This window comes from Tursiops truncatus, chromosome 12, assembly GCF_011762595.2.
Source record: "Tursiops truncatus isolate mTurTru1 chromosome 12, mTurTru1.mat.Y, whole genome shotgun sequence".
NCBI classification, from domain to species: Eukaryota; Metazoa; Chordata; class Mammalia; order Artiodactyla; family Delphinidae; genus Tursiops; species Tursiops truncatus.
The window spans coordinates 47,017,375-47,029,683 of record NC_047045.1 but is presented as its reverse complement, the minus strand read 5'-3'; the positions used below and the strand labels follow the sequence as shown (position 1 = coordinate 47,029,683).

Below are 12,309 nucleotides of genomic sequence, written 5' to 3'. Positions count from 1 at the left end.
ACAGGTAGATAGCCCTTTGGTAGAAAAAGGGAAGAGGACATCCCAGGATGTTAAGATAAATGTGAAATTCTGTATATTTTTGAAATGTACTATACAAAGGTGAAGATTAGAAATAGAATGTTCCCTTACATGAGTTTCCACATGAGGGAAGACAAGTACTCTAGTTTGTATTGTCTGTATATCAAATCTAATCACATTTATATTTAGACTTTCAACACTTCTGGCAACTCTGTATTTCAGCGTAAGGAGAACAATACTTGATAAAATTATATTTCCCAACAGCATCTGTGTCAGTGTGCCAAATAAGTAAACTAGGGCAAACTATGTTCATTTCCCCCCACTACTTTAATTAAGGCTTCTGGGTACTGGTGTTGGGAAACAAATTACAACTCAGTTCATCATTCTTATCTACAAGAAATGCAGCCCCTTCTTCCAATTCAAGGAATATATACTGACCTACTCATTACATGCAAACACCAAGCTACAATCTGCAGGTGAAGCAACAATGAGAAGGACAGCTAGCATCTGCAAAGCTTACAATCTAGTAAGAAAGTTCGGGCACATATACATACGACTACTACTTCACAAAATGGAGAATGGAAGTACCTTTAAAGATGTACGATATTTAAGGAGATTCAATGACAGAGCAAGATTAGGAATGGAATAGCCGAGAGAGACTACCTAAGAGGTGATAGTTTGGATAGACTTAAAAGGATCAATGATAGCCTTTTGACAGCTAGATAGCCATTTGCCAAGAAAAGGAGAAGAGGACACTCCAGAAGGAGGGAACATCAAGTAACCTAATTATGGATGCAGCAAAAGGGACATAAAATAGTGAGAAATATGTTGAGAAGGCTGGGAGTACACAGGGCAGATCTTTTAAATTCTTGTGTAAGAAATCTGAATCCAAAAACCATTTCCTACGATACCTAGTATAGATTTACAACTACGGAAATAACACTAAAAAGAGCAACACAACAGGTTTGTTTTGTTGCTGAATTCTCACATAGAAGGCAACGCCTTATTCTGGATCACTCCAATTTACAGTAATATTAAGTAATAATTAACTGCAGCACTATTTACAACAGCCAAGACATGGAAGCAACCTAAATGTCCATGGACAGAAGAATGGATAAAGAAGATATAGTACATATATACAATGGAATATTGCTCAGCCATTTAAAAAGAATGAAATAATGCCATTTGCAGCAACATGGATGGACCTAGAGATTGTCAAACTGAGTGAAGTCAGTCAGAGAAAAACAAATATCATATGATTGCTTATATGTGGAATCTACAAAAATGGTACAAATGAACTTATTTACAAAACAGAAATAAAGTCACAGATGTAGAAAACAAACTTATGGTTACTGGTGGGGGGAAGGGTGGGGGAGGGATAAATTAGGAGATTGGGATTGACATATACACACTACTACATATAAAATAAATAATAAGGACATATTGTATAGCACAGGGAACTCTACTCAGTACTCTGTAATGACTTATATGAGAAAAGAATCTGAAAAAGAGTGGATATATGTATATGTATAACAGATTCCCTTTGCTGTAGAGCAGAAACTAACACATTATAAATCAACTATACTCCAATAAAAATTAACTAAAAAATAAAATAAAATAGAAATAAAAAAGTAATATTAAGTAATAATTAATATTGAGACCCACCCAAGATTATCTTCACTTATGAAAAGGAACATGAAGGATGAATGAATAATTTGATGTAATACAAGTAGTAGGGTATCCTTTCATTTGTGTTAGGGTCAAACTTCAATGTGCAAATGTATCATATAAGTAGCTTAATAAAAATAGAGATGCTCAGGTCCCACTCCCCTAATTTGGTCTGATCAATAACTGTGCTGAATCTGTATTTTTTATAAACACCCCCAATGACTCATTCACGGATGGTCCACAGACCACGTTTTGAAAACTACTGCCCTACTGCAAGGTTCTCAGCATGGCACCAATACAGCTGAGCAACATGAACAGGTTCCATCACTGAAGATAATAATGTATCTGTAGGCAACTTGGATCTAGGTGTACTTCAAGTGAACCCAAACAAGCATAACACCCCTGAGGCTACAGCACCAAAAGCCCCAAACTCCAATTTTTGTACCAGCCCCATTATGGTCTTAAATTATAATAATGTAGACAAAATAGCCAAATCTCCCTTCTAGAATTCTGAGCTCAAGAAATACCTGAGAAAACAACTCCAATTTCTGACAGATGAAATTATTACTTGCAGAAATTCTTGATGATAATCAGGAAAGAGTGCAGGTAGATGAAAATATCAGTCTGTTGGCAGAGTCAAACCAAGGTAAATATCAGTGGATTTTTTTTAGTCTAAGAATTAAATATAATCTAAATCCAACTATAATTAGAATGAACACTGATTTAAATACAAATTTGGGGGGTTAAGGGGTACAAGACAGGGGAAAATGGAAGGTGGTACAGTAGCTCGTCTCCAAGATGGCTGCCACCAGCCCCAGCCCCGACTCCTGCTGCACAAGCCATCTTCTCATCGAGAGGTAAAGTCTACCGCTCCATTTTCGTGATTTGGGGCAGACCTGTGACTTCTCAGACCAAGAGAATACACCAGAAGTAACACTGTATGATCTCCTAAGCTAGGTCATAAGAAGTCATGCAGCTTTGGCCTTTGGCTAATTCTTTGGGAACGCCTATAAAAGAAGTATGACTACTCCAAGGCCACTATTAAATGAGGAAACTTAAGCTAGCCATGTGAAGACAGATGACCAACCTGTCCTCATCTATTCCATCCATCACAAACCAGGCACTAAATGTATGATAAGAAACCTTTATGGCCCAGCTACTACCTGACTGTAGCCTTATGAGTAGAACTAACCCCAAGGAAGAACTGTCCACCTGAACCGAGTCAACTCATAAATTGTTTTAAAACACTATGCTTTAGAGTAGACTACAAAGCTACAGATAACCAGAACAGGTGGCCAAGCCTTCATCCTACCTCATTTCTCAACCTTTCATTACATAAACTTACCTATTATATTTACTGATCCCAACACACTGCTCGATGCTGTTGTTCAATCTACTCTAATGGGAATGCTGCCAATGGGGAATTCCCCATTCTCTCTCTCTTTCTCTCTGTCACACACACGCACACACAAAGAACACTGTACTGATTATGCTAATCCAAATTCTACCTATTTTTGCAAGGCCCATCTCAGATGTCACCTCCTATGGACATATGGAGGTTACCTTGCTCCTCAGGGATTTTTCTCTTTTTTTCTCCTTAAAGTCTCTTCCATTCACTAGCATTTATATATTAGCTTGCATTAATTTTTAGTAACTATCCCTAACTTGAGTATAAACTCTTTGAGACAATTTCTTGTACTTCTTTGTATCCCAGTAGGTACTCAATAAATTGACGTTTAAGAGTATGTCAATAGGATTTTTAAAATCAGTTAAATATTTACATAGAAATAGGTTTAAGTGAAAGTTTGGGAAAACTGAATATAGCTTAAGTATTTACAGTTCCCCTGAAAAAGGAATAATTTTTCTCACATATCCACATGGCTTGATCGCTCACCTCTTTCAAAAGTCACGGGGGCTTTCTTTGATCGCTCACCTCACTCAAAAGTCACGGGGGCTTTCTTTGGCCACTCTATTTAAAACCGCACCCCCTACTCCACCACTGACTTTCAACATTCCTCTCCACGTCCCCTGCTTTATTTTTCCTCTTTGCTTTTATGATCTAATACATTTTACTCATTTATAATATTTGTCAGACTTCCACTAAAATGTAAGTTCTATGAGTGTAGGAATTTTTGTCTGTTTTTTTCACTGGGGCACTCTCATGCCTAGAACAGTATCTGGTACTTAACACACACCCAATCTGTCACCTGTTAAATGAATGAATCAATCAGTCAAAACCAAGGATGAGTAAATTGAAAGCCTCTTATTTCAAACAATGAAATTAACCTTTATCCCTTATTGAAATTGCTTTTACAGTAGACACAAAATGCTCTTGAGTCCATGCACTGAAAATGCTCCGTAAAACTCCTTTTGCTTAGCTTGACTTCTTCCTTTTCACTACCAATCATTTTTCTTTTAGTGAATATGACACAGGCTATTTCTGAATCACATCAGCAACTTAAGAACAGGAATTGCCAGAACAAGGAAGTGTGGCAATATTATAATCTGCGTTCGTACGCAGCCACCAATTTAAACTATTCAGCTATTCATTTTCCTTCTCTACTAGAAGGTAAAGGTACTTGCTTTAAAAGAATCCCCTGGATATAAGTGACTCACTTAAAGTGAATTCACCACATAGCTCAACAGCTTTAATTAATTTCCGTTTCTGCTTCACTTACTTTTTTCCCCCAACGTTTCTGTTGCGTTGCTTAAGCAAAGAGTGCATCGCCTTATAACAGTCTTATGATTTCTATTGTTCTGGCAAGCTCCATAACATGTCAGCCCCTGAGTATATTAAACTTTACCTTTCAGGGTAAATTTTCATTTGATGATGACAGGCTATGAGTCACCATACTCCTTGCTGGCTGCAAGGAAGGCAATCAGTCAACCAAAGATTACTCTAATAGCCTGCAAGAGGTGCTGTCTGACCTCAACCTAACCTTTCTGACAAAATGTCACACTTAAACCTGCCTAACAAAGACTTAAAGATTAAAAATCAAGTTGTAGCTTCTGTGAGCATACCAGTAATTTAAGGTACTGAACAGAGCCTAAGACACTAGTTTTCTTTCCTTCATACCAATACTCCTAAATCATTCTTACCTTTAAGGAAATATCATGGCTTTCAGGATTTGACTGAAACCCAAACATGACATTTAGAGCCTTCCCCAACCTGATCTATTCATTCTTCAACATCCGGCTTAAACGCCATTTCCTCTGGAGGAACTTCTCAAGTTTCTCCAATGAGAATTTCTCTTCCCCCTTCTCACAGCAGTTACTAACTCCCAACATTTGTTGCTACCCATGCCACTCATGTGAGTGTGTCTACCCTCCACCCCACAAGCCTGAGAATCCATGAAATTCAATGTAAAAATCCAAGGAATATGCCCAGCACTGTGCTTTAGGTTTGTAGCTACGCGAACAATGTTGAAGTCTTGTACCTACAAAAATTCCCTACAGTGAAAATTTCCTCAATCAAAACTTATGGGAGGACAAGTACTGTGTTGGCCCCTGAGGATCAAGGATCGCACAACAACCCAGACCTCCGAAGACAGACGGTGACCACTTTCCTTTCTGTCTATCCAGTCTCTCACGTACTCTTCATAAACCCACTTCAAATGCCACCTGTCCCCAACCACTTAGCTTACGCATAAATCCTCCACAGTCTGCGGTGACTTAAGAACAGTGCCTTGAGCCTCTCTGAAGAACCACTGCGGTATAACAAAAAGGTAAATCTGTGGAAAAGCACAGACTGGCTAAAATTTCAATCCTCCTATTACTACCTCTCTAACTTTGGACAAATCAATGAATGTTGTTATCTCAGCTCCCTCATTTGTGAAACAAGGGTACAGAAACATCATCCACCTTAGTGGGACATTATAACGAATAAGAAATATTTTTAAATATGTAGAAGGCGACTGAACCGAATTCAGGAACTTAGTTGGTGTCCAATTAAGCCTATCTCCCTTCCTCGAAAGCGCCAGCACCATAATTTGCACTTAAGGGCCTCCGGACGAGGTAACTCGCGGAGCCGGGATGGCTGTGCCGAGCAACGCGCCCCGGGTCCACCTGCCCGATGCGCGGTACCCGCGGCCGGAGACGCCCCGGGCCCCCTACCCGCTCCCGGTCTCACCTTGGTGGTCGTAGACACTAATGTAAGAAATGCCCACGGCCATACACCACACCACGAGGCTTGCGATGTCCGAGAAGCTGGGCTCCTGCTCCTCCTCGGTGATCACCAGGCCCATGTGCACAGGCAGCTTCTCCAGGGAACGGCCGTCCGTGCGCCAGCGTAGCCGCGGGTGGGCGGCGACCGGGGTCGGCCCCCCGCGCGGATGCCGGTGGTGACGGCGGTTCCTGCCGTTCCTGCCGACAGCCAGGAGCTTGGGGAGCGTGAAGCCGAGCGGCGCTAGGACCGCGGCGGAGGCGGCCCGACAGCAGCGCCGCCAGATCCAGTTCCAGGTGCCGAACCGAACACGGAGCCAGGAGGTGAGCGTGCGGTGCAGGCAGAGCAGAGCGTGCAGCACCCGCCACACCAGCTCATACAGCCCCGTCATACTCTCGTGGCGCCCGGGCGCCCTCCTCTCTCCTACACCCGCGGCGCGACCGCTTCTCATCCGGCCCTGCAGCCGGCGCGGGCCATCTCTCCGCGTTCTCCCGCCCCCCGCACCCGAACCCCTTTCTACTGCCAACACCTCACCGCGCCCCCGCCGCCATCTTCCTCTTGCCTCGGCAGCCCCGCCCCCGCTAGTACATGGACAGTTCTAATTGGTCGACGTGGAACTCTGACGCGGCCTCTGGGTCCGAGGATGTGGCCTAGCCCGGCGCGGGGAGGGACGGCGTGCGGCTGCGAACTAGCTGGGCCGGAGACCGAGCGCGCCACCTGGTCGCGTGGAGGGCGAGGAGCAGACGCCGGCAACACCCGGAGCAGGACGTCAGTCAGGCGCGCGTCTTCTTGGTTAGAATGGGAGATTCCGGGGAACCAGCGTCCCTTGGATCCTGGGCATCTTAAACGGTCTGTCTCTTCTCATAGCACCCCCAGAAACGGCTTCCAAAGAGCAAAAATGGCCCAAGTGGATTGGAAATTACAAATGCCAGAAGGAACCTAGGGGTAGAAAGTAGCCCTCAGCATGTGTTGATGCTGGAGGTCAACCAAGGGTCGCCAGAAGGAAGTGCCTTCAGAGGCGGAAGTGTGCCCCGTAGAGAGGTCTGTACTTCGGACAAATCTTCTAGCCGAGGCTAATTCTTCCAAGAGTGGCAATGAGGCTATTTAGTAATGTTCCTGAAACACAATGCTTTCTGCCCACGTCATTCCTCATTCCTCTCTAAGTCGGTATCCTTACGGGCTGTTCATTGCTTAGTTCATAAAAGAGAGGCTACATCGCCTGGCGCTCCAGTTACTGCATTCTTCAATTCATTCATTCGTTCATTCAGCGATTATTAACTACCAGCACGATTGACCTCAGTCTCCACCTCTATTTGATGTAAACTGCCCATACTGCGGTATCATTCCCTTCACACAGCCAATCGGGACTACAAAGTGGTCCTCCAGGCCAGTTCTGTACTTCCCTGCAGTAGTTCTGTACCATTTTTGACCCTTTTGCACAAGATCTTCCCTTCTCCCGAATTCCTGTTTCTCAACTAGGTATTGCCCAAATCCCGACCCATTTCTCAAGGTTCATCCTATATGTCACCTCCTCAATATAACTTCCCTGATTCCCTAACCTGAAGTTCTCACTCCCTCCTTGTAAGTCCACGGCTCCTCATAAATTTCATGGCTCTATTTATAGTACTTCTCACCTTCCTAAATATGTGGGTCTGTATATATAATATTATTACGTGTTATATATTATTCATTTTATTATATATACATATACATAACCTATATATGAAATCAAACAGTTGCATTTTTTTGTGATACCTACCTAATCCTTGTTTTTTCAGGCCCCCTTTTCCACTGGGAAACATCTGTTAACACCCTGGCTCCATGCCTTAATGTTTCAATCATTGTCACTTTTTCAACTAGTCTCCTTTTCATTTCTAAGACTCACTTCACTTTAATTTAAAACTTGAATCTCATGTTCGTCTCAAAAATTTCCTCCCTTTGGCAGCTCAGCCCGAGGAAGTGAGGGCTGGGCAACAGGCACCCGCTTCACACTCTTTGACCTCCCTCGGTCTCCTCTGCACCTGCTCCTCTGGTGATGGGCAGAGAAGAGGGGGCGGGGAAAGGCCATGACCAGGAAGGCCTGTAGTCTTCTTCCTCACTGGCCATTGCTATTGCTTACAGGACTCCAGGATGCCCTGCTAAGGAAGCTCCCCGGGCACCAGCGTCCCTTTGAAATTTGGCTACATATTTCACAGGGCACCCCCACACCCCCAGGTGACACCCTGCCACATTTCTCTGCTATCCTCACCTTTTTGTCCCACTGTTTGCCTCTTCTGCCACGATTAGAGGCATCAATCTCATATCCCCATGGCCAACTCAGGTGTGAAGGCACATGCAGACTGCAAATTTTCTACTTCTTTGAGTTGAAAACTTAAGCAAACCATCTCCATCTGACAGACTCTACCACCACCCCCAGTATGCAGATCCTGGCATCTCTCCTGTTGTTTGTTTGTTTGTTTCCTCCTAGAAAGCCAGAGTTAGGTTAGCAGGTCTCCTAGCTTAAGGAATGTTCAGCTTCCTAAGAGGAGGTGGGAAAAGATGGGGGCCCATTTATCTCCTTTGACACATTTCAGTGGACTAAGAATGAAGGTGCCCTGTGGTTACTCCCATTTCAGGCTGCATCTCTGTGCTTAGAAGGAGATAGATTCATTGCCTTTTGTTTTCAGCCACAATTCTGGGACCACAGGAAAACTGCACTGCATGTCCTATTATATATAGAGAGATATATATGTACATTCAATCCAAATAATTTTATGAACTTCTTCCTTTTCTAAATGATTTCTTATTTGTCATTCTCCCCCCCAAAAGGGGTAATTGTGGCACTTTCAGGAACTTTAAGTGTTCAGAATACAAATTTTGGACTTAAGCATATCTAAACTCCTCAAATTCTACCATGTACAGAAAAATGCAGAAAGAGTTGCACAGCCTCAGAAAGATGTTACATCCCAAACATTATGGGAACAGTATTTGATTTCTTTTCAGTTTACAAAAATATTTTAACTTAATCTTCACAACTAAACATATTATCTGTCTAGGCCAGGTAGAATCATCTCAATTTTACAGAAAACTATTAGAGATGAACAATTCAGGATAATGTGTAAGAGGCTGGGCTCTAAGGAAGATCCTTTCGGCTAGCTCATCCACTTACTCCCATCCCTGTATCCTTATATGTAGTGTGGCAATGGCACCATGGAGGTGATGCTATTCCAGTCCTCATTTGATTGTTGTAAGAATTAGGGCAATAGTGTATGTGAAGTGTTCAGCATAATGTCTGCTCAGTAGTAAGAGCTCAGTAATTTAATCTACTGCAGAAAAAAAAATAAGACAAAATTTCAGTATTTTTTTTTTAGAAAGGACATTATCATTTACTACAGTTTTCATTATTGGCAGCCGTAACCTTGTGGTTGAGCTAATACAAATAGCCCCTAAGATGGATCATTTTCTCATTAAAAGGTAAAAGCCTCTTTAAGTAAAAAATACCTAGGCCTGGTCCAGGTTCAACTGCTGAATCTTGAAGCATAAAGAATGACAATATTAAAAAAAAAATGTTGGCTCAGGGACCTCCCTGGTGGCCCAGTGGCTGAGAGTCCGCCTGCCGATGTAGGGGACACGGGTTCGTGCCCCGGTCCAGGAAGATCCCACATGCCGCGGAGTGGCTGGGCCCGTGAGCCGTGGCCGCTGAGCCTGCGCATCCGGAGCCTGTGCTCCACAACGGGAGAGGCCACAACAGTGAGAGGCCCGCGTACCGCAAAAAAAAAAAAAAAAAAAATTGTTGGCTCAAAGGGTAAACTTTGATTTCCATCAAGCCACATTGCAAGACTAGAACTAGACATAAGAATTTAAAAAGAGTATCTTAAAATATATTTTTGTCAAATATGTAAGCTCCAAAAATGAGACCCTGCACTTTTAAAAAATATTTGTAATGATATCTTTGCAAATGAAAGTTTTAAACCTTCAAAAAAATACTTGGAAACATAGCATGCTGAATTTGTCAATAAGGTTCTTAAAATTAAACAAAGAAAAGAAAAAAACATACAGTTATCAGAACAATTTCTTGGTCATTCAAGAGAAAACTTTAATATCACCACATTTGGTGGCATATCATTTATAGAGCAAAAGAGAAAATGATCTATACAGCTACTGGAAAATTTTTCTTCAAGCAGTTATGGATCTAGTACATAGGATTTATATGATAAATTAAAAATTAAACCTGTTCAATTGCAGAACATTTAGAAGCAATGCTTAATACTCAGCTAAAACATGTTATGGAGAGTGTAAACCAGCATGACAGGGTGGATTTTGCAAGCTGTACAACACTTCAGATATAAGAATGTGGCAATGCATTTTTATAAAAGATGGGTTGTGTTGTCTAAATTTAATCCCACAGCTAACTAGATTAGATATATGTAGTTAGTTTGAAAAAAGTGCACTTTAAGTATATAATAAGCTGAAAACAATGTAAGGAAATTGCAGGTGATGAAGAAGCAAATATGGCTGGGAAATGTAGTAGAGTTTGTGTGCTTTAACTTTTATGTGAACAATTTCAAATATGTTAAAGTATGATGAACTTCCATGTATCATCACTCAGCTTAAACGTGACTGATTCATGAACAAACCTATATCCCCATTTTTTTTTTTTTTTTGTGGTACGCGGGCCTCTCACTGTTGTGGCCTCTCCCATTGCAGAGCACAGGCTCCGGACGTGCAGGCTCAGCGGCCATGGCTCACAGGCCTAGCTGCTCCGCGGCATGTGGGATCTTCCCGGACCGGGGCACGAACCCGTGTCCCCTGCATCGGCAGGCGGACTCTCAACCACTGCGTCACCAGGGAAGCCCCCTCATAATATTTTTAAACAAATTCTACACATCATAAAATTTCATCATACCTCAAATGAGCTCTTTTTTAATATATAACCACAGTACATTATCATACCTAAAAAGTTAGCAATATTTCCTGAATGTCATTAAATATCAAATCAGTGTTCCAGTTTTCAGTTGTTTATATAATCCTAAAGTTTTTAAAATTTTTATATTTTGCAGTTTGAATCAGTATCCATGTGAGAGCCACACTTTGCAACTGATTGATATACCTCTTAGGTCTCTTTCAATCTATTCATCCCACCTCCTTCTCTTTGTTTTCCTTTCCAATTTATATATGAAGAAACCAGATTGTCCTGTGGAGTTTCCCACTGTCTGTATTTTGGTGTAGTTTTGTACGTTCCTCCATCCTTTGTAGGATATTAAAAATTTAGACCAAGGGTCAACAGACCATGGTCACGGACCAAATCTGTCCCATTCCCTGTTTATTTATTTTTTTAAAATAGACTTTATTTTTTAGAGCAGTTTTAGGTTCACAGCAAAATAGAACAGAGAGTACCAAGGGGTCCCATTACACTTTAATGTGTTTGAAATTGTCTGCATAAAAGGTAAAAAAAACCAACAAACTCCATTGCTTCTGGCATTCCAGATATGTAATATTTCATTATCCTTCAATTACAAATATTTTATTTCCAATATGATGTTTCTGAACACGCGTTTTTCAGAAATGCATTGCTTAATGTCCAGCCATTTGGGAGAATTTTCTTTGTTATCAATTTCTAGCTTAATTGCAGTGTCCAGAAAACATATATGAACGATTTCCATTATTTGACATATTTTATGCCCCAACATGTAGTCAATCTTGGTAAATGTGTCACCTGCATGTGAGAAGCACATGGAACGCACAGTTTGACCTGACAGCTCTCTTGTCCTTCCCCAGCTCCCTCGCTACGTCCCCTCACAGGCCTTGACCTAATGCATCTCCTACATGGCTACTCCAGTCTATGCATCTGCTTTCAGAGGACCCGGACTAACACAAACCCACTTACTCCCTACTGCCTTTTATGCAATTGTTGCAAGGTACTTACTTGCACATATGTTTTAAATCCCACAGGACATTATTGTATTTTGTCTTTATATCTAGGCTATTTTTAGAGCAGTTTTAGGTTCATAGTGAAATTGGGAGGAAGGTACAAAGATTTCCCATCTACCTCCTGCATCCCACATGCATAGCCTCCTCCGTTACAACACCCCACGAGACTGGTACATTTGTTACAATTGATGAACGTGCGTTATCATCCAAGGATTTTAGTCTACATTACAGTTCATTCTTCGTATTGTATGTTCTATGGGTTTGGGCAAATGAATAACGACCTGTACCCATCATTATGGTATCATACAGAGTATTTTCACTGCCCTAAAGCTCCTCTGTGCTTCACCTGTATATCCTTCCCACCCTCCCCCCACTCCCAATTCCTCACAGTCGCAGATCTTATTACTGTCTCTATAGTTTTGCTTTTTCCAGAATTGCTGTATAGTTAGAATCATACAGTATGCAGCCTTTTCAGATTGGCTTATTTCACTTAGCAATATGCATTTAAGGTTCCTCCATGTTTTTCATGGCTTGATAGCTCATTTCTTTTT

At 41.7% G+C, this 12,309-nt stretch overlaps 1 protein-coding gene and 1 long non-coding RNA gene across 5 annotated transcripts in view; one reads left to right on the top strand and one right to left on the bottom strand.

Moving 5' to 3' along the window:
- Positions 1-6,395, bottom strand: part of NUS1 (NUS1 dehydrodolichyl diphosphate synthase subunit) — a 27,070-nt gene extending 20,675 nt beyond the window's left edge. Inside the window, exon 1 of one of the 2 annotated variants that reach the window (XR_012324802.1) lies at positions 5,816-6,395. Coding sequence is in view for 1 of the 2 variants with exons in the window: in XM_019929641.3 (XP_019785200.2) it covers positions 5,816-6,299 (484 nt within the window). In the remaining variant the exon portion in view is untranslated. The remainder of the gene's footprint in view (positions 1-5,815) is intronic. The other variant, XM_019929641.3, reaches the window with a different exon arrangement.
- LOC141276018 (uncharacterized) overlaps positions 6,358-12,309 on the top strand; it is a 25,309-nt gene continuing 19,357 nt past the window's right edge. For 2 of the 3 annotated variants that reach the window (XR_012324803.1, XR_012324805.1), the window contains exon 1: positions 6,358-6,697. This is a non-coding gene — a long non-coding RNA (uncharacterized lncRNA). The remainder of the gene's footprint in view (positions 6,698-12,309) is intronic. The other variant, XR_012324804.1, reaches the window with a different exon arrangement.